Below are 22,521 nucleotides of genomic sequence, written 5' to 3' on the forward strand. Positions count from 1 at the left end.
TAAAAATGAAAATTATACTACCTCCGTTTCTTATTAGTTGCAACTTTGGGGTATTATTTGTGAGTTATAAAATATTCCAAAGTTGCAACTAATACGAAACGGAGGTAGTAAATAAAATGAAATAAAATAAAATTAAAATGAAGATATTCTATTCTAAAGTGATTAATCAGATTAGGGAGGAGAGAGAAAATACTTTGTTTGTTCTCTGTCTTCATCTTCTTTGTGTGCACATAATCATATATCTACTCTCTAAAATCATCATTTTTTCTTCACAATTTTACAGTTTTTTTATTTCCTCATAAAATAAAAATAAAAATAAAAATAAAAAATCTTATAACTACCCATCTCAATTTCACATCTATTTACAGTTTCAATTTCTCCCCATTTATCTCTTTCTCTCTCTTAAAATAATCTGCGTTTTTCATTGATTTCTGCGAAAAACAAGACCAACCCATTTCGATTCATCCTCAAATCTGCAAAACCCATGTCTTAATTTCTCGAAATTTTTTTCGAATTTCTCAATTTTCATCTCCCCTGTTTTCTTTGATTATCTTTTCAATCGAAAATCCGCCATGGCAGCAGCAGCTCTTAGATCGAAATCAACAAAAGAAACAGCAATCTTAACAGCTTACCAATTCAGATACTTTGTGATGAATCAGATGCATGTGGGTCGTATGGCAAGCTCTAACACTGGTTACAAAGCTAGTAAACCAGAAGATAACTTAATAAACACACCTTATCATTTCATGTCATTCAAGCCTGTTTCACTCAGAGGTGAATTCATTGATAGAGGTAGTAAATTTGTGGGTTTTAATAATCATAAGAGGAAATTGGGTTCTGATTCTAATGTTATGAGGAGTTCTGGGGATCCTCCGGAGGTGTGGCAGCCTCCTAATGATGGGGTTGTTGTTCGGGCTCGAGGCGGCGGAGGAGGTGGAGGAGGAGGAGGAGGAGGAGGAGGTGGAGGTGGTGGTTCGAATGCCGGTTTGAGTGGGGGTGATGGGTTTGGATCCAATTCAAAGGATGGGTGTTGGGGTGGGTCTAATTTGGGGAGTGGATTTCCTACTCCTAAGGAAATTTGCAAAGGACTTGATAAGTTTGTGATTGGGCAAGAGAAAGCTAAGAAGGTATACTCCTTTTATGCCATTTTGGTTTGTTACTTAGAAATTGAGTTGAATTTTGCTTTATCTGAGATTACACTTGGTAGCATAAATGTGATTTATGATTGTTATTGAAGATTGATAAAATTATGACTAAGATTGTTATGACTAAGATTAGTATTAGTGTTTCAATTACTGTATTATGTTATTGATATTGAGTTTGGGAGAATGATTTGCATGATCATTTGGATGAGTGTTGTGTATGTATACAATTATTCAGTTTTTTGGATACTTAAGATCATATGGTTATTGTTCATTTTTGAGCTAATAATAGCTGGTGTCCTGTTGAATGTGGATACCTTTTCAATTTTATCCAAATTCTTGTTATGCTGAGAGCCTGAGAATATATGTTTTTTGCCACATTACTTTTGCTTTTGACTATTGGTTTCCTGTTATGTGCGAATTTGAACTGAAATACTGGCACACTCATTTTGGTTGCAGGTGCTCTCTGTTGCTGTTTACAACCACTACAAGAGGATATATTATGAGGCCTTGCAAAGGTTGGTGATTCTGTTGCATGTATTTGTTGTTATTAATGGAAGATGAACCATTTACTTATAGGGATACGATCAGGATGAACCGTCTTGCATGCTTTATTGTTGGATGTGGATTTGTGGAACATTTTATGGGATATTTATTACAATGTTTAAAGTTGAATCAAATTCTAGTATGGCTTCCATTGCTCTTATAGGACAATGAATTGACTAGTATGGCTTCCATTGCTCTGATAGGCAATGAATTATTTTTAAAAAATATATTCATAGGGGATTTTAGGAATCTACATGTGTAAAGTGTGGTATTATACCCCGATGTCTTGAGTTTGACAAAGAATTCAAATACGGAGTACTAATTGTCCCAAGCTTTCACAGGCCTCAGTTTGATAATAGTTTTGCTTGTAGTTGCTATGTTATGTTGTAATTTGAATACGCTATGAATATCTTGCTAAAATTAACTAATTGCTTATGGTTTGTGGAAAGCTAGGCAATCAGCGGAGTCAGCTAATGGAAAATCAGATCCCACTGATGAAGTTGTGGAACTTGAAAAAAGCAACATTCTAGTAATGGGGCCTACAGGGTCAGGTAATCTGTTGTCACCCTAGATGATTTTCTTCAGCAGGATCTCAGTTATTCTTATTGATAATTTGTAGGATTTAGCTTAGACTTTAGAGGCCACTTCACTGCCTTTCAATTCTGCAGTTTGCAGTGTGCCTTTGTCTCTGTTCCTTATATTTTCTTTATGCTATACATGCTGGAAACAAGCTGGAAAATGTTGATATAATTAGAGAAAGCCTCTTTTTCATTGTTTTTGGATAGATGAAGTTGAGAATGATTTGAAGAAAATCAGAAATTGGGTTTACATGAGCATATAGCATATGGTAGGAGGGAACAGAGGGAGAGGATTTATATTGATGACCATTAGAATAAAAATCTTGGTTCATGTAGCTGAACCCCTCTATTGGGATTAAGGCTCTGATGATGATGTTGTCTTTCACTCTTTCCCATCCCTTTCTAAAGAGAGAAAAATTGTAGACTTTTGTTCCCAATGTTGTAATTCTGTAATAATTGCTTGCAATGCCATACTCAAGTCTAAGTATACAAGGAGGCACTTAAGGAGTTAATGTTGTATAGCTATCAGTATATAAAGTCTTATCATACAAGGTTTTAAGACCAGGGGACATATGATAGAGGTCATACATTTCCAAGAAGTCTGGATATGTATTATGCAAAGATCAACTATGTTCTTTTCTTTTTATTGACCCAGAAAGTAGAGGAGTTAGAGGCAAAAGGAAATAACTATAGCATATATTTCAGATATTCAATATACATATGGCGGTTTTTTGCCATCCAGCAATTCATCACTATTATAGAACATTGAACATCTTAGAGGGATTGATTTCGATATACACCTCATTTGTAGATTAGCTCACCAAGATAATCAAAGGTGAATATCTGTAGTGTGCTTCTTGCAAGTGATATGATATTATTAGAAGTGGGTGGAGAAGAGTCAGGAGACATCAATGACAATTTGGAGCTTTGACCCTTTTGGAGAGATACCCTTGGAATCAATGGGTTCATATTAAGAATAACTATAGTAGACTACTTGGAACATGAATTTAGGGGAACCTGGAACTCAAAATTGATGCTATACCAAAGATAATGCCTAGGGCTGTTCTTTCAAGGAATAGTGATGGCTAAATTATTTTTCCTTTTTCATGGTGTCGATGCAAAGGGGACATTCTACAAGCCATCAAGGCTGTTGGCCTGTTAGAATTTAACACAATAGTAATGAAGATGAGAATGTCTCCTTTGATGTGAAATCCTAGATGTTGGATTGAGTAAATGGTAAGAAAGATATTGGGGGTTTATTTAATGATTTTAAGAGCAAGAAACGATAGGTTGGGCACCTTAGTAGGAATGTACTAGACATCTAGATGTTCCAATTTGGTGGTGGTAATCATATGTAAACAGAATAGAGGGAAGAGTGAAAAATAGAGAAAGAGTTGGGAGCTGAATCTCTTTTTTGTCTTCTTGGTCATACGGCTCATACCTTTGCTTTAGTTTTTGTATTAGGAGGTTGGAGTTCTCTGTTTATTTATTTTTCTAAGTTAATCTATTTACATTTTTTGTCTCATTCTTGTAATTTTTTCTCAAGGACAGGGAAGACATTACTTGCAAAAACATTGGCAAGGCTGGTGAATGTACCCTTTGTAATCGCAGATGCAACCACATTGACTCAGGTAAGTCAGGATTCATGTTATACAGTGGTTCAAGACATCTTTCTTTCCATAATCCTCTTTTTGACTTCTTTAATTTGAGGTCCTTTATATATAAATTAAGAGAATTGTTATGGAATTCATATGTAATTAAATATTTAAATGACCCTTGTTATTAAATATTGAAAATTAAATATCTCCCCTTTTCACTTTTCTTGAGGCACTGCTCTTTTACATCTACCTTTTTTGCATATGTGAGGTTTATCTTGAAAAACATTTGTTTTGGGTTCACATGTTGTCTCATTCAGTACTGTAAGCCTAAACCATTGTTATATTTATTTTTACCCCTGCATGCATGTGCTTAACTTGCGTGGTGTCTCAAGAGAATGATTACTGGCTAAGTGGCAGCCTAGATTGTTATATTGTTGTAATTTGGCTGCTGGCTGATGTTTATGTGCTCTTTTCGTATCTGCAGGCAGGATATGTTGGAGAAGATGTAGAGTCAATTTTATACAAGCTTCTCATGGTAACTCCTATATTGTTTTAGGAACATATATTCTGTGGCATGCTTTTCAGCTAGCTCCTCCTCAATTAAGTTTGATGAGCATTAAAATTCATCATTAACCCATGTTTGTTTTTTGTTTTTGAATTATGCATGTGAATTTTGAAAAATCTTGTGGCTGAATAAAATTTGTATCCTGTGAAAGAATACTTGCCACTTTGCATTTTGAATGCCTCAAGATAATTAATCTTTGAGAAATAATGAGCACACACAAAATAAGAAAAATTCAAGCAGTGAACGGACTGATAAAAAATTTATCCTTTGCTATTCACTATTTTCTCGTGATGAGACAAGCTATCCACGGAAGATGCTTGTAGGCCCTTTCTTACTATATTCGACCCATAAAATGAGTTTACTCTCACAGACACACACTCTTTAGATTTTTAGAGATGACACCAGCTCACTAGACAACTCTCTATTATACAGGAAATGAGTAACCCTTTTAGTTCTGAGTTTATACAGGAGTTTCCAAAATGTAAAGTATGAAGTTTATGTTGGGACAGAGGGAGTATTAAATGTTAATTTCATCTAATCATGCAAGATGCAATATTGACCAGTTTTGTCTAGCTGTTTGCCAGTCGCTGGCATCCTATCTTATCTTGCCATTGGAGTTAGATTAAACTTTGGATACAAGTATTTGTCTAGCAAGGATTTAGTATTATCAAGGTTGGGATTCCAAGTGTTGGGTAGCTTTATTTTGGTTAAACCAAAAAATTATAATTGTCAGTATGATGATTTACTTCTGTAACAAGAGGCTATATACTCTATTTTTTATTTTTTGTTCCAGGTGGCTGATTATAATGTGGCAGCTGCACAACAAGGCATTGTGTACATTGATGAAGTTGACAAAATTACCAAAAAGGTTTTTTTTTTCTTCTAATTTTTAATCTTTCTGTGGTTTAGTAGGCTTGATTTATTATTTTTATTTATTTTTTAAACACCTAATTGATTGAGTATGTCAAATTGCAGGCTGAGAGCCTTAATATTAGTAGAGATGTATCAGGAGAGGGTGTTCAGCAGGCATTATTGAAAATGCTGGAAGGAACAGTAAGTAAACCTTTGCTTTCTGACAAGTTAACCAAAATTTTTAACATGTGTTTACATTTTCTAGAAATATTTCATTTTTTTAGTATATAGTGGGTGCTTAAATATTACTCGTATGCCCTTTTGTTTCTGGGTGATTGATGCTGCTTATTGAGTGATAGTGTTCTATTAAAAGATAAACTTGGTAAAGTTGGTTATTTAAGCTCTTGTGAATAGATGATGCCTCTTTAGTGTTTGTTGGTATCATCTTACCCATATTGGTATTAAGGAACTGGCTTTTGCATCATATTTATAAGATTGTAGCAACGGAGTATATTAAAAGTGTAATAGAGAAAAGGGTTTGCATGGTTGAATTATTATTATTTTTTTTTTTCAGAAAATAATATATAGGAGCATGTATACCAAGTCTGTGTTCAATTCTTTTGTTGGAATTTGGCATTGCATGAGGTATATCCAGTGGAATTGGAGTCTCCTCATGTTCCTTAGTGCCTAAAGAAACTTTTGCCAACTATAAATACTTTTATTCTTTATGATGTAGTACTTGTTTTGCGTTATTGCAGTTGGGACTTTGGCAAGCCTTAGCTCACATCTTTCGTTTTGAGCTTTGTTGTTATCACTTTGTTCAATTGGTATTGTTAGTTAGACAAAGTTTACTGATCTTTACTATTATCACCAGATTGTCAATGTTCCTGAGAAAGGAGCTCGGAAGCATCCCCGGGGTGACAATATCCAGGTATCATAGTGTATTCTGACATGGGTACAAAGTTTCATAACTTATATGAATATGTATTTTGTCAAGTCAAGACCATGCTTTTGTTGGGTAGCATAACAAATGTTCTCAATGGTTGGCTTTAGATTTCTTATTTATTCATCTTTTGTTTGGCAGATAGATACAAAGGATATTCTTTTCATCTGTGGGGGTGCTTTTATCGACTTGGAGAAAACCATCTCAGAAAGGTTTTATTTTCTTTTCTGCTTTTTTTTCAGCAATTTGCTTCCTCTGTGAGTATTGACTTGGAAAAAACCATTTTGGAAATGAAGTAGCTGAAGAAATTATTGTATTTTTATCCCAGGCGCCATGATTCATCTATTGGTTTTGGTGCTCCTGTACGGGCCAATATGAGAACAAGTGGTCCCACAAGTGCTGTTATAGCTTCATCTTTATTGGATAATGTATGTTTGTGCTTAGGTTTGCACCTAGAATAACTGGAAGATATCTTTTTCTTGCAGATTCTTACTGGTATTCTAAATTTATACTCAGAAGCTTTGCTTACAATTTTTTGTTGTGTGCTGTATACCTTTTCAGGTAGAAAGTAGCGATCTCATAGCTTATGGTTTGATACCTGAATTTGTTGGAAGATTTCCAGTCCTTGTTAATTTGTCAGCCCTTACTGAAGATCAACTTGTTGAGGTAATACTTTCTCCCTCAATAGGATGTAATTTTCTATTGTGATCTTGTACACAATGTAACATAATTTCTATCAATCATCAGTGTTAAATCTTGGGGATAACATAGAACAAATAATTATAATGAGCAACCTAATTTTCGAAAGTTTTCTCTAATTGAGGAATGTTAGGCTTAGTAAGGGACAATTCAACATATAAAAAGGACGAGATTTTATTTACATTGGTAAAAAAGACGCTGGGTATACCTGTATATGATTCTCCCGGAAGTTCTGAAAGTCATGGGCCTTAGTTCTTCTGCTATTTGAAAGGGAAACTTTTAATGCTGAGAAGATAATTGGATTTATTTTGGGTTCTAATTTTTTTGACTATCAATGTTTAATTGATGTAATTCTTTTTCTATAGGTTTTGATGGAGCCAAAGAATGCTCTTGGGAAGCAGTATAAAAAGATGTTTCAAATGAATGGAGTAAGTATTTCCTCCGAAACCCCTTTTCTAGATATTATCAGATCAACATGGTCTTGGATAACTCCTTCTGAAAAGGGGTGTGACTGTGTGATCCTTTGAGAGTTACTTCATTTTCACTGTTGGTTTGGTGTTATGCATCCCCACTCTTACAACTGAGGTTAGACTTAATTTCTTTCTCTTTCTCTCTCTCTCAGGTGAAATTGCATTTCACAGACGAAGCATTGAGATTAATTGCGAAAAAAGCAGTAAGTAAGAATACTGGAGCTCGGGGATTGAGGGCCATACTGGAGAATATCCTCATGGATTCCATGTACGAGGTAACATGATCAGCCTCTTTCATCTGTATATCCTTTTTGAGACTAGAAGCTCACGCTGCTCTGTTGATGCTGTCATAAGGAGCTTATGTGCACAATTGGGGGGTATAACCTTTATTTTTTGTGATATCTTTTTTGTGAATGTTTGCGATGTATGTAATGCAGATTCCTGACACAAGAACGGGTGATGATATCATTGATGCTGTCATTGTTGATGAGGAAGCAATAGGGTTACAGGGAAAAGGGCGTGGAGGCAGAATTCTTTATGGGAAAGGAGCCCTAGACCGTTATCTTTCACAACAAAAACCGAAAGAGGCTGAAAGTTCTGAAGGAGAAGCCGAACCTGAATCAGACCTCCCTTCTGTTGTTGCTAGTATGTAAAGCTTTCGGGCCAAGGGATCCCATTGTAGTTTCATCACTGTACAGTATCCATCAAGTACAAATAAGAGTAATCATTTAGAAGATAACAGGATCGAGGGAGCAAAGGGGTTGAAAAGAAAGGAACATGTGTATCTGTATCATTTAGCTGGAAATTTGCATTCCCCTTGCCCTTTACTGAGAAAATGGATTTGTTCTGCGACTATGATCTTGCCTCCCTTGCCAATGGTTGTAAATATATGATCTTTTCCGCAACCTGATCTAATCAGTGCATTCGCCTTTCAGGCAATCTGGAGTTACACCTCATTTTTTGTTTCATTTCAGATTGTCATTTACAGAAACACAGAACAATGAGCCTGTCGAAACTACCACCCTGGCATCCTATTAAACTTTGGTAAGGTAATGATCTGACGAGGTCTAAACTCTAAATGTACACAAGTATTTAGAGAAGACTTGAGAGAGGCTCATTATGAAAAACAAGCAGGTGGTAGTTTTAAATACTTCTATCTTTTTCCCATTTAATAGTGTTACATCTTGTGTGTCCAGTGTCCCACTTTACATCACATGGTAGGGAAAAGAAGAGTTTTAAGATGTGGAGCAAAAAGGCAAAAATTTGTGACAAAGTATCTGTTATACAACACCCTTAATTAAATAAATACGAAGTAAATAAAAATACGGTGTTGACTGTTGAGTCTATTGACAAATATACAAGTATGAAAAAACAGGTGCAAAGATTGAAAATATAATAGATTAATAGTGAACAATCGATAAAATACACAATAATGGTTTGGTAGTGGTGAGGGTGAAAGGAGTAGATAGAGGGGTACAATATAATTTTGTAAATTTTAAATCATGCACTTATTCTTTCTATACTTGTAAATTATGTAAAATTATCAACAACCATTTATGCTTTTCATTTCTTTTATGAAGTTAAACAATCTCACAATTTCACCCTTTTATCAGCTTATATTTCAAAATTTTATGAATTTCAAAATAGAGAAAAAACTCTTTTTTTATTATTTTTATTTTTAGAGAGCCACAAGGGTAAAGTGATGAAAATCTATCCCATGATCAACTGGAACCGAGAGGAGAGCTCTAACCACTTGATTTATCCCTCACTCTCAATATATGACTCCAGGATGTATAGCCTAGTATCTCAAGACTTTTTGACATTAGGTCTCGAAACCGCCAAAACTGCCCAATAAGCAAAAATAATAGCGTTCAATTTTGGAAAATTTTGACTTTTTTTTTTTTTTTTTTTATTGCCAAGATGATAACCATGGATCCTAATACCCTCCGGGAGTCCAATTGGGTGGGTGAAACCATCCAATTTGCCTTTAAGCATCCAATATAATCGTTTACAACTTGTACCAATTTCATAAACTCAAGCCTACTACGGACATTTATGACAACATATAATGATCAATTATATGGTTCCAATTCTTTCAAATGACATTATATGATCTCAGGATGTATAGCCTAGTATCTCTAGACTTTTTGACATTGGGTCTCAAAACAACCAAAACTTCAATTTTGGAAATTTTTGACTTTTTTTGATCCGAAAATAAAAATTGCTGAGATGATAACCATGGATCCTAATATCCTCTGGGAGTCCAATTGGGTTGGTGAAACCATCCAATTTGCATTTGAGCATCCAATTTAGTCGTTTACAACTTGCACCGATTTCATAAACTCAAGCTTACCACGGACATTATATTTATGACAACATATAATAATCATATATGGTTCCAAACGACATTATATGACCCCGAGATGTATAGCTTAGTATCTTAAGACTTTTTGACACCGAGTCTCAAAACCTCCAACTGCCCAAAAAGCATGAATAATAGCCTTCAATTTTGGAAATTTTTGACTTTTTTCGACCCAGAAATAATAATTGCCGAGATGATAACCATAGACCCTAATACCCTCTGGGAGTCCAATTGGGTGGGTGAAATCATCCAATTTGCATTTGAGCATCCAATTTAGTCGTTTACAACTTGCACCGATTTCATAAACTCAAGCTTACCACGGACATTATATTTATGACAACATATAATAATCATATATGGTTCCAAACGACATTATATGACCCCTGAATGTATCCCCTAGTATCTCAAGACTTTTCGATATCAAATTCCGAAACCTCCAAAACTTCTCAAAAAGCATGAATAATAGCCTTCAATTTTGGAAATTTTTTACTTTTTTGGCCCGAAAATAAAAATTGCCGAGATGATAACCATGGACCCTAATATCCTCCGGGAGTCTAATTGGGTGGGTGGAACCATCTAATTTGCCTTTAAGCATCCAATTTATCCTTTTTTGTACACACCTCTTATATTGGCTATAAACTTTCACGGGACCTTTATGTAGCCGAATAATGGTCATATATGGGTCGAAACAATATTATATGACTTAGGAAATACGAAGCTAAAATAGTAAGATCAACATAATTGAAAATATAGTTAAAATTTCATAAATTATAATTAGTATACCTCCTATTATAGTTGGACTTGGTGACCTTGTTTATAGTTAACAAAGGACAAAGGTAGTGCTATAATTAACTTGGACTTGGTGACCTTGTTTATAGTTGCTATTGTTGATGGATGTAGACAACCGCTGGGAGTTGCAGATGAATTGTCGCTGCCATTTTCATCATATAGTAATTTGGATTTGTTGATATGGAGGAAAAAAAAATACTTAAGTTATACCTACCTCGCATTTAATGTGGATGACGAAATGGGTTGATTGCAAAGTTTATGATGAACCCTTCTTCTAAGAATCTAAGTACTAGTACATGAAATTGTTATAATTGATGAAAGACAGTATCTAAGAAAAATAATTCGGTACTGAGTATAGCACCTATATATATCCATTTTATTACGATATATAAGCTACTAAGTGCATTTTTACTACAAGTAGTAGAGAAAAAATTATGATTCTTATTAATAGCGAATCTAAATTCTTTATCATGAATACAATAATAGATGAGCCTTTTCTCTAAGTATTACTTATACATCAATTTGCCATAATTGATGAAAGACAAAATCTAAGAAAAATAATTTGGTGATTATGAATTTCAAGTTTTCAACCATATATACGAATTGATGAAAGACAAAATCTAAGAAAAGTAATTTGGTACTTTTTTGTTTCAACCTTACATATAAATTTTGTAACAAACATACATAAACTAGTACTAGTATTTACTAAAGGCCTATTCTCTTTAGCTTAATTTCAGTTCAGTTCAGCTCCAATCAGTTGAATTCAGTTTAGTTCAGTTCATAATTTTCTTCTCTCATAAACAATTCAGTTTAGTTTAGTAAATCAGAACAGACCCTAACAATATGTTAAATTAGTGATATAATTACAAGTTTAGTTAACGGTAAAGAGCCTAAATTTGAATAACACGTTTTATGATTCCATGAAAATCTTCATCTAATAAAAAAATTGGATCATGAGCCAATTTCGAACAAGTACATGGATGATTGTAATTTGTAACTCATTACATAGTTGACAACTCTCAAACAAATCATTAATAGATCAATCCTTCAAGTTCAATACATGATACAATGCACCTTTTCTTTCTCAACAAGATTAGATTAATATTCCAATCATTTTATTTTTTTACCACAACAAAAAGTAACCCACTATAATCCTTAAGAGGAACCAATTGTGAAAGGCAAGCAACCAATTAAAAACAATCATATATAAAACCAAAACAAGCTAAACAACTACTCAAACAAACACTACTAAACTTAGGTGAGATACTAAGATATCTAAAAGCAAAGCAATGTGACACAATTATACTCCAACTTGTAAAGTTGTAATTCGACATCACATTATAATTGTAAAGCCCCCACAATTAACGTGCACATCATCCACTCATCTTCCTACAACTTCTCCACATTCTCAAAAAATTTAATTAATTCTTTAAAATTCCAAAAATCCTTAAACAAATTATAAAAATTGCTAACTTTTTTTGTCCGTTGGATCATAATCAGTTAAAAACCCATATTTGAAAATGGACGATTATCCTTGAATTTCTCTCTCTAAAACCAAGAGAGAGAAAAAAAATCTAGAGAGAGAAAGAGTGAATGAAGAAGAAAAGAACTCTCCTCTTATTGTGAGGGAAGATTAAATTTTGATTCTTTTGGAATTGATCAATCCATCTTCCCTCCTTTAATCCTCTCTTTTTAATTTTTCTAGTGTTTGAATTTTCATTTCTCTCTCTAAATTTGAGCAAGAACCAGAGAAGAATAGGGTTTGTGAAATTTTGTAGAGAGAGAAAATTGGGTTAAGAATTAAATTCAAATTACAACAGATTTTGAGATTCTGAAAATTGGGGTTTTCAATTCGATTTGTGGGTATTGTAAATTGATTAATTTTGATTGAAATTAAAATGGATATAGATAGTATTGAGTGTGTATCTTCAGTAGATGGTTTGGAGGAAGAAGAGATCTCTCATCTTGACAACCACCATACCAACCACAACAACAACAACCACCATCACCACCAAATTCCAGCCAAACAAAGGAGTAATGTGATCCCCACGGCAATTACGCCGGCAACTAGTGTTCATGAATTGCTTGAATGTCCTGTTTGTACCAATTCTATGTATCCGCCAATTCATCAGGTTTTTAATCTATCATTTTTCTCTTGATATTTGTAATTTGATTGCATTCGGGTTTGTTAGATGATGATTATAAATGGCGGTAATGGGAATGAATTTGTATACGGCTTAGCTGTTAAGGTTTTTGGTTGTTATTATTTATTGGGTTTGATTGGACTAGGTTTTCTTTTCTTGATTGGAATTTTGTTTTTGGGTTTGAAATTGGTACAAATTTTTATATAATATTGTGCAATTATTGGGTTTTTTTGGTGTATGATTAAAGGAAATGTGATTGAAATTTGGTGGATTAGCTAGCTTTATTTGATTGATTTTTTTTTTTTAAATGTAGGTTGTTTAAAAGATATGATGTGAATGTGAATTAATCAAAGCATAAATAAATATTATCGGGTTTGATCTTGTTGTGTGAATTTGTGTAATGTGGGTTGTTTAAAAGTTATGATGTCAATTAATTAAAGCTTGAGTACTACCACAATTATTTAGCCTCTTTTATGGATTTGTTAGTTGATTCAATAATAATTGTCTGATTTAGCTCGATCTTGTTTGATTAAGAAAATATTTGATGTGAGGCAAATCCTTTTAATTGTGTACAAGTCTCTTTAATACTCCATAATTGATTGTTATCACATGTTAGTTTGGAGTGTGAAAAATTATTAAGGCATTTCTCATAGCACCTACAGCTAAATTATTGTTGAATTGCAAGCTATGGAGAAGTGAGCTTACTCTTTCGAGATTTAATGAGGTTAAACCCTGGGAGTCGTAGATTGTATTATAGGCCAAGGAGTCTACTGTCTGTGTTTGTTTTGCTTCTTTCTAACTGTGGCCTCTAATTGCATTTTGACTCTCGTGCATGATTTTGGTTTATATACTGAATGGTTTCAGTACGTTATTAGAAGCATTATACTTTAACTCAATGGGGATTACAATCTAAAATACTTCTTATGCACTCCACTTTAGATCTCCCATGTAAATGTTCATGGTAATGCGCTAATGCATCTCCTCTACTTAGTAGGAGTCGGATGTCTTTTATGGATTTCTGTGCCTCTTAATACCATCTCTCTTGTTGGTATTTAAAATTAAGGAAGAAAAGTAAATTCATGTGAAAGAGTATTTCTAATGGACTCAAAGTGTTTACTAAGGATGATTTATGTGGTAGAACACGAACTTGTTTCCAATTTTTCGTTACCTTCGTTTTAGATTTTAGTACGAGGTGGTTGATGGCATTAATTAAGATGTCAAGTCTCTTTATGAACTCAAGTCACTTTGTGATATTAGAATTAACCTTAGTGGGGAATTCGGATAATCGAATGCTAGGTCATATTGAGTTGATTTGTTCCTGGACATGAAGATAGAAGGATCAGTCCATATTTGTCGAAAAAAACGTTGTGAAGTATTTTTCATTTTTGCAGGCTGATAACTTGTGGCCATTATGTATTTGGAACCAGTCAAAAGGTTTATGTTGATGAAATACTTAAAGATAAAATTTGGATGGAGGAAATAGTTGTATAATTGTCTATACTTCAATTCTTGTAGCTACAGCTTAGAAGGGCAAACAAACCTATTTTCGATTCAAGATACAGAACACATTATTCACATTTGCTTGAATATTTTCTTTTCCACTTTCCACTGTTTTTCTTTTAGCAAAATCTATATAATGTCCCAAAACAATTTTAGAAGAGAATCAACAATTCCTCATTGTACATAGTTAAAAAAAAACAAGAAACGATCCAAATAATAGACAATCTATTAAATGCTAGAATATGCAACATTGATGACTCAAGAAGTATAAATTTTCACTTATCAACTAATACCTTTCATGCCTTATATGCATATTGTTATAATTGGCTAATGTGTACTGAGTTAATCAGTATAGAAGTGGGATCATATTACGACTTGCAGGCTGGTCCTGCATCTATTTATAAGTCCAACTTTTTGTTTTAATGCGATAGATAGGACAAGAGGGCAATATTTTGCAATGTATGTGCCTCTTTATCCTCACCTTGTACTGTCTAATGCCTTTAATGTTTAGGTAAATGCATATGTGACTTCTCTGCAATTGAGGTCCTGGCTATAGTTTTCGTAGAACTATCCTTATTTAGAGAGGAGGGCTTGTTTATTTATTTTTTGATAAATACATATGCAAACTGTTCAGTGGCGCGGGGCTTATTTATTTATTTTTTGATTTGTTTTATGAAATTTGATTAGTAGAGCTCTTAAATACTTTGAATCACATCTGGGGTAATTATTGTTCGCGATTGAGTGAAACATGTCAAACCTTCCATTAACGATTTTAAGTTTGCATAGTTGATTGATATGAGTTTTGGTGTAATTGCAGTGTCATAATGGGCATACATTGTGCTCCACATGTAAAGGAAGAGTGCACAACCGATGCCCAACTTGTAGACAGGAGCTCGGTGATATTAGGTGCTTAGCTCTGGAGAAGGTGGCAGAGTCACTTGAACTTCCTTGTAGATATTACAGTTTGGGGTGTCCAGAAATATTTCCTTATTATAGCAAGCTCAAACATGAGACAGTGTGCAATTTTAGACCATACAACTGTCCTTATGCAGGATCCGAGTGCTCTATTGTTGGTGATATCCCCCGCTTGGTGACCCATCTTAGGGATGATCACAAGGTGGACATGCACTCCGGGAATACATTCAATCATCGCTATGTAAAATCCAATCCCCGGGAAGTGGAGAATGCTACGTGGATGTTGACGGTTAGTAAAAGTCTCTCTTGTATATTTTGAGCGTAATCTAATTTATTTCTTGAATGGTTATGTGATTTAACTATGACATAATCAATCGTATTGTCCGTGTTAGTTCCAACCTCATGACCTCTTAGCCTTCTTTCATTTACCTGAGTGGCTTACTGGTTTTACCCTCATTCTTATATTTTCATCTTTTTGATGCACATCTTGTTACAGAGAAAACCATGTCAACTACTGTAGTTATTTTTAAAACACATAAACCATTCAGCCTGTCATTATTTTTTGTAAGCGCCATTACAAAGTATTATTCAATTTTTCCGCTACAAGCATTGCAGCAGACAGTATCATTGGTGCTTAAAGCCATATCCTTGAAGAAAATCTTTCTAGTACAGTCGTACTCGCTGTCAGTTGTCACACTTAAGCTAAGGAAACCTTAATTAAAACTGGATCAATGTCTGCTCGATTTTCCTTCAGATTTTCTTTTTCGGTCATGTTTTTCCTGCCTTCTTTTTATGATTATTATTTACTTGTATCTTTTATTTCATTTTTGTGTTGATGGGGATTTGGTACCAAAGAAACATATTGCTTCAATTGACCATAGCACCATTTAGGGGCATCTATTGAATTTTGTATTCTTGTCTTCTTATTTCGTCAGGTTTTCAATTATTTGGGGCAATACTTCTGCCTCCATTTTGAGGCTTTCCAACTACACAATGCTCCAGTGTACATGGCATTCCTACGTTTCATGGGCGACGAAAATGAGGCTCAAAACTACAGTTACAGCCTCGAGGTTGGGGGAAATGGGAGGAAACTTACGTGGGAAGGAACCCCTCGTAGTATCCGAGACAGTCACCGTAAGGTTAGAGATAGCCATGATGGTCTTATCATCCAACGGAATATGGCACTTTTCTTTTCTGGTGGGGACAAAAAGGAGTTGAAGCTGAGGGTAACCGGGAGGATATGGAAGGAGCAGGAAAAATCTGATGCTGCTCCCTGCATACCAAATATGAGTAGCTAAACGATTCGATCTCGTGTTTATAGAGGGATGTTTTGGGGGGGATTACTTTGGTGGGTTTTCATTTTTTTTTTTTTTTTTTTTTTTTTTTTTGCACTTTCATGCTATCTCATTTTTCTCTGTGTTGGTGTAATTGGATGGAGACATTTTGGGATGGCTTTGAATTGAAGTTTTCTGCTTCTGTGCTATTTCTAACCTCACTTTCATACTTTCTTTTGCCTTGGAACCTTAATGTTGATAAATACCAGTTTATCTCCGTGATAAACAAAACTTGTTTATGGGGATAAAAGTGTAACTATTGCGGTGAAAATGGGTAAAACTGCTACATGATAATTGAAATTTGTTTAGGATAGCCTCAAATAGACAAATAGTATTAGTTATATACTAATATTCCCACAAAATACTAGTATATATTAGGTAGCCCTCCTCTCCAGAGAGTAATTATTTTACGGTGAAGGTATAAGGTATCTACTGTTGAGATTGCAAAATGATGCAAGGTGGTTGGAAAAGTGGCACATCCCCTTGATTCGCATGATTTGGTTTCTTTTTGAAAATTCAAAATATTGACAATAATTCACGGACCCTGTTTGTTCTTTAATCTTTATGCAGTATGGACTACAGTTTTGTTGGGAGTTCAAGTATTAATGAAACAAGTAAAAGAAACTTTGAATTTGGGCTTAATCTTGTTTGCTGACTTTACTAGAAGAAGACATCAAAAATAAATTGACTTTGGAAACTCACTTGACTTGTTTAATTTATCAAAAATAAAAATTTTACGCAATAAAAAATTATACTTGTAGTTCGATGTCACTAGGTGTTTTTGTACCAATAAATACTTAAACTCGCAATCTTAAGCATATTATTATTATCCATAAAAATTATACAAATCCAAACATCAAATTTAATGACTTAGCAAAAAATATACTCCGTAACTCATCAAATAAAATATAACACATCAAATACGAAACCTTATTATAATATTTGTCCCAAGATGATTGTATTTGTGAATGAAGTATATCAATTTTCTAATTTAATTCATTGTTTATTTTATTCAAATTTTAACAAATTTTTGCAAATTATATCTTGAATGTGTGTGAATAATATATCCAAATTACAAATGAAAATGGAGGAATTTGATTTGGTAACCTATTACATACAGACTCTTAAATTCTCATTTTTGAGTCTTCATCACTACAATCAAAACTTTAGGGTTTGTTTGGCATTGATGTGGTTTTCTGTTTTTTAGTTTTTTGTTTTTTAAAAGTATATGATATATGCCCCATAATGAATAAAAAATGATGCCAAACAAGCCCTTAATTTTTAAGCATAAAGATGCACATAATCAAGATGTTGAAAAAAATGATCTATACTCACTTTCCCTCGCCACATGATTTAAAACAAAATAAATTAATAAATAATACACTAATCCTTTTTTTTAATCCACCTTTTATGAACAAAACCGGACTAAATTTCTCTTTCTATAAACTTTTTTTTTTTGGAAAGACTCTTTCAACTTTTGTCCAAACTAAACTATTACTCCACTTTTCTTTAGAAAAAATAATAATAATTAAATACTACTTGCTCCACTTTCCTTTTACGGCCGTTTTTAAATACTTGCTTCATTTCCTTATTTAGAAAGCTTTTATAATATTTAAATTCATTTCTCTCAACTAGTGAGACCCAATTTTATTACTTTTAGATTCTCTGTCCTCCAATTTACCTAACACTAACCCCACTATATCTCTATTTTATTACTTTATTCAATTTCTCCTAAAACTCCGCGCATGGAGAAAAAGAGCAAGTATTTAAAAACGGAGAGAGTAGGAGACAAGAAATTAACATTATACCACATGTCCATCTTTAGGGTGTATTCTATTCACCTGATTTTTACTTATCTGAACTTATCTAAATTTATCTGAACTTATCTGAATTTATCTGAACTTATCTGAACATATTATCCCTTATTAGAATTTATTTTAGTTATAAATTAAACTTGGGTAGCCCTGATTAACCCTTATCACAATTTATCTGAACTTATTTTAGTTATAAATTAAATTTGGGTAGCCTTGATTAACCCTTATCACAACTTATCTGAACTTATTTTTCCTGAACTTATCTAATCTGAACTTATGTGAACTTATTTTTCCTGAACTTATCTGAACTTATGTGAACTTATTTTTCCTGAACTTATCTAATCTAAACTTATGTGAACTTATTAACTCTTATCTAAACTTATTAACCCTGAAATAAGTGAAAATAAGGTGAACAGAATAGGGCCTTAGTTTTGGGGAAAAAAAGCATGTTTGTACCACGTACATACATAGTCATGACTCATGAACTCATGAATCATGATCGTATAATAAAAAAAAATAAAAAAAATAAAAAAAAATAAAAAAAAAATTACATTTTTATTATGTCGAACTAAATCCACCTCACCTTGCAGAATTGAAACACCCATTGTTCTTAATTTTATATTTCGATGATCAACAAATTTAGATTATTAGTCCACTACGACTTATAATTAAGCTATATAATTTTTTGTTTGATTCATTGTTTATAAAAATAATCTAGAATAATATATTCAAAAAATTAAAAAAATCTAGAATAATACAGTATTGTTGTTTATATAAATCACTCATAACGTCACTTTCTGTAATCCTTGATATGATTTGCAAAATTGCTTGGGAATAGAATTTATTAATTATTTAAACAAATTGGGACAATTAGAAGTTGTTTAGCAACGAGATAACTTATATATTTGGCAACCAGTTTCATCATGCACGCATAATTAATATGATAGTATGACATAGACTCTTGGGACAAGGGAGAATAACAAGGATATCTAACTTATGATATCTAACATTAATATGCAATTTTTAATATTGATTCGAACTATAAGATGACTTTGAGTTGAGTTGGACCGTGACAACATAAAAAAGAACAATACGACACAAGGATACGAAGTATTAAAGAATGAACCATATATGCCTTCACTATTACAAAAATATAGCAATTGAAGAGCTATTCCTAAGCTACTTCGCATATTATGAAAGTCATTTATTGTTCAACAATAAGGCACATCCTTATATATCATGTCGTATCATGGGTTGGATCTGGATCAAAAGCGCGACAAAACACAACACAAAACATGCTAATTATGTCAAATTCGACTTACCTAAGCAAACAAACACGGCTCAACACAATTACGAGTACATGACACAACACGGTTACATGTAGGATTGGACACGAAACATTATTATGTTTAAGTCACATAAGTACGACTCGAAGCATAGTTTCCGGGAAATAGACACGATGCAATATTATCAGAATTTTAGATCGGCCAAAAATCTTGGAATAATTTCTAGTTTATAGTGCCATTAACTTATTGAGAAGTGTGAAATTTTTGGTAAGAAGTAGTTGGATTCTTCAATGATTGTTGGCCTTGGATCTTGGGCATTTTTATTCTGTGTTCTCAAAATGCAACATTGGTAGTTAATCAGTTTACTTCACAATGAAGTTGTGGCCTCATTTGCCTACAAGTGGGTTGTGGAGTAAACTTTTTATGTCTATTTTATAAGAAAAATCAGTCTACTCTACAAGTAGGTTGTGGCCAACAACGATTGCCCACAAAGTGGGTTGTGGAGTAGACTTTTTCATGTCTACATATATTCACCTTTTGGTATTCTTCCTTCATCTCTTGGATTCTCTTATAAGCTCCCATTGAAGTGGGTGTTTATGGTAATTTAATCACCTTTTGATGTCTAGATTCATCCTCTAGCTTGAAACTCCATCCTTATAAATTTGGCTTGGTTATCTTCTTCTTGGATATAAATCATACACAAAAAAAAAAACTTAGCTAAACACATCTGTTCTTTGGACATAAGTTTATATGACTCCACCTCTCATCCAAAAGTGCCTTTAAATGAGAGTGGTGTGTAATCTTAGGGAATGTACCAGCGATACAATTTGCACCTCGGTTGCGCCGGAATTTGTTTTCAAAGGCAGTGACGAAATCACGCCACACCATCTTCCTTTTGATCAAACTATTACATTATTCATTCTATTATTCGTAGCCTTTAAAACTTATTTTACAACATTCTAAACATTTCAATTTCAATAGAATAATAAACAATGAACAAAGCATAGTAATCAATCAAATTGTTTTAGCAATAATTTCTTGATTTGCATGCATGGCCCAACTTGAATCAATGACGATTAAGAATAATAAACCAATTCCTTTACACCCATTTGAATAATTTAGTCAGTGTTTTGCGACAAAATTTATTTTCATCATGATGAGCTGGTTTCTGACAAAAAAAAAAAAAAAAAAAAAAAAAAAAAAAAAAAAAAAAAGAGATTACTTAGGCCCTTTTTAATTAGGAGGAAATGGAAGTAAAAAAAAAAAAAAAAAAAAAAAAAAAAGAAAGAAAGAAAGGAAAGGAAAGTTATAGCTTCTTTATCTTTGGTTTTAAAAATTAAACGGAATTTGATAAGAAATGAAAAGAAAGCTCCTTTTACAAATTCTTTTCTTTCCTTTCCTCACAAAAAAATTAGAGGAATTAGAGGAAAGAAAAAAAATTAAATCTATGAAGTTTTAAATTAGTCTCCCTTCCTTTTTTTTTTTTTTTTTTTTTTTTTTTGAAAAAAACCGTAAGAGCCAATTATATTAAAACTAAAGTATCCATCAAAGCATACGGGGCAATTTCACAAGGATTATGATTGACCCAAACATTTTCGACTCCAAACGGAATAAACTTGGCAGGGTGATGAGCAACCGTGTTGCCATCCCTTTTAACACGGGACCAAGAAACATAATCAAAGAAAAGAGAAAGAGAAAGAATGTCCTCCAGAATTGCATCAAGCTCCATCAAATGAATTGTTGCTTTGGTGAGACGAGAAACGATCGTCAGATTGTCGGACTCAAAGATTGCTTTTTTGTAACCAAATTTTCGCGCTAGTCTGACTGCCATTACAAGTGCTTTCTCTTCAGCCACGATCGGATCCTAGAATGCCTTCACTCTCCTCGAAGTTGAGAACAGGACAGTACCCTCAGAGTCACTGGATACTACTCCCATTCCTACCCAACCATCCTCACTAATTGATGCGTCAGAATTTAGCTTGATCAAGCCTGAAGGGGGGGCCTTCCATGCCTTGGAGCTGTTACACACAGCAGCTCTTCGAATCCCTCCATAAATTTTCTCTGAGTACAACTTCAAATCTGCAGTAAGTCTTCTTGTTCTTTCAATCACAGTGCGGTGCGCATCCTCAACATTGTTGAAGATTTTTTCGTTTCTTCTACTCCAAATCTGCCAAAGCAGCACAACTCCAACTATAAGTTTGCTCTGCGACTTCTCCTTCTACTCAACAATCAAGTCAGCAAATGACTCCTCCTCCTTCCAAACAAGCTCTTCATATTCCATCTCTGTCCACAGATCAATCACAGCAGAACAATCGAAAAGAGAATGCCGCACTGATTCTGCCACATTTAGACACCAGGGATAATGATCAATCTCTGACATGTGCCTGTAAGAGAGGTACTCATGAACAGCAAGAGTACTCGTGCAAACTCTCCAAAGAAAGTGCCTCACTTTGGGAATAGCTTCCATGCTCCAAATTATAACCCAAGCCTTGTGAAAATCATCAAGGTTACATGATTTACCCAGAAAATAAGCGATCTTCACTGAATATTCGCCATTCTTAGAGAACACCCATATAATTTCATCTTGTGGAGCTCGTAAGCTAAAAGGGATTGAAAGAATGCACTTTGTATCCCTCTCATTGAAGTGAGCTGAAATGAGGTCAGCTCTCCATTCCATGCTGTCCGTATCAATAAGGTCACACACCTCCCCAAACTCTGGAATTCTGTCTGATAGAATACGACTCCCCATCTCATCAGCAACCCACACATCCTCCCATATGTTGATGCTGCTCCCATCCCCGACCCTCCAAATGAGTCCGTCCCTAAGAAGAGATTTAGAAGTCCAAATGCTCGACCAGGAGTAGCTCCTTGCCAAGCCCAGAGAAGAATCCAAAAAAATAGAATTCGAATAACAATTCGCGCACATTACTCTGACAAAGAGGGAATTTGAGAATTTCAAAAGTCACCACGCTTGTTTCCCGAGA

At 33.9% G+C, this 22,521-nt stretch overlaps 3 protein-coding genes across 3 annotated transcripts; 2 read left to right on the forward strand and 1 right to left on the reverse strand.

The window, feature by feature from the left end:
- Positions 1-336: 336 nt before the first annotated feature.
- LOC145562700 (CLP protease regulatory subunit CLPX1, mitochondrial-like) lies at positions 337-8,361 on the forward strand. The gene is made up of 14 exons (XM_081623066.1): positions 337-1,127; positions 1,602-1,660; positions 2,142-2,239; positions 3,818-3,897; positions 4,349-4,399; positions 5,223-5,297; positions 5,405-5,482; positions 6,156-6,212; positions 6,366-6,436; positions 6,553-6,652; positions 6,786-6,890; positions 7,289-7,351; positions 7,546-7,668; positions 7,831-8,361. Exons 1-14 carry the CDS (start codon positions 573-575, stop codon positions 8,044-8,046), a joined length of 1,731 nt encoding a protein of 576 aa, XP_081479192.1. The 5' UTR covers positions 337-572; the 3' UTR covers positions 8,047-8,361.
- A 3,640-nt stretch (positions 8,362-12,001) lies between these two features.
- Positions 12,002-16,608, forward strand: LOC145564317 (E3 ubiquitin-protein ligase SINAT5-like). The gene is made up of 3 exons (XM_081624633.1): positions 12,002-12,676; positions 15,006-15,392; positions 16,039-16,608. The coding sequence occupies exons 1-3, from the start codon at positions 12,443-12,445 to the stop codon at positions 16,399-16,401; spliced, it is 984 nt and encodes a 327-aa protein (XP_081480759.1). The 5' UTR covers positions 12,002-12,442; the 3' UTR covers positions 16,402-16,608.
- A 4,793-nt stretch (positions 16,609-21,401) lies between these two features.
- On the reverse strand, positions 21,402-22,286 carry LOC145565555 (uncharacterized). Its single transcript, XM_081625519.1, has 2 exons — positions 21,801-22,286; positions 21,402-21,704 (listed from the first exon to the last, which is right to left on the reverse strand). Exons 1-2 carry the CDS (start codon positions 22,284-22,286, stop codon positions 21,402-21,404), a joined length of 789 nt encoding a protein of 262 aa, XP_081481645.1.
- Positions 22,287-22,521: the final 235 nt, after the last annotated feature.

Source organism: Chenopodium album, chromosome 10 (assembly GCF_948465745.1).
Source record: "Chenopodium album chromosome 10, dcCheAlbu1.1, whole genome shotgun sequence".
NCBI classification, from domain to species: domain Eukaryota; kingdom Viridiplantae; phylum Streptophyta; class Magnoliopsida; order Caryophyllales; family Amaranthaceae; genus Chenopodium; species Chenopodium album.

Bases quoted from the DNA above. Each gene is read 5' to 3' on its own strand.
- LOC145562700 (XM_081623066.1), top strand. From the start codon at position 573: ATGGCAGCAGCAGCTCTTAGATCGAAATCAACAAAAGAAACAGCAATC. The intron at 6,653-6,785 runs GTATGTTTGTGC...ATACCTTTTCAG, and splicing joins CTTCATCTTTATTGGATAAT to GTAGAAAGTAGCGATCTCAT. The intron at 7,669-7,830 runs GTAACATGATCA...TATGTAATGCAG, and splicing joins TCATGGATTCCATGTACGAG to ATTCCTGACACAAGAACGGG.
- LOC145564317 (XM_081624633.1), top strand. From the start codon at position 12,443: ATGGATATAGATAGTATTGAGTGTGTATCTTCAGTAGATGGTTTGGAG. The intron at 12,677-15,005 runs GTTTTTAATCTA...GTGTAATTGCAG, and splicing joins TGTATCCGCCAATTCATCAG to TGTCATAATGGGCATACATT. The intron at 15,393-16,038 runs GTTAGTAAAAGT...TTATTTCGTCAG, and splicing joins ATGCTACGTGGATGTTGACG to GTTTTCAATTATTTGGGGCA.
- LOC145565555 (XM_081625519.1), bottom strand. From the start codon at position 22,286: ATGGGGAGTCGTATTCTATCAGACAGAATTCCAGAGTTTGGGGAGGTG. The intron at 21,705-21,800 runs GTTTGGAAGGAG...CTGCTTTGGCAG, and splicing joins AGATGGAATATGAAGAGCTT to ATTTGGAGTAGAAGAAACGA.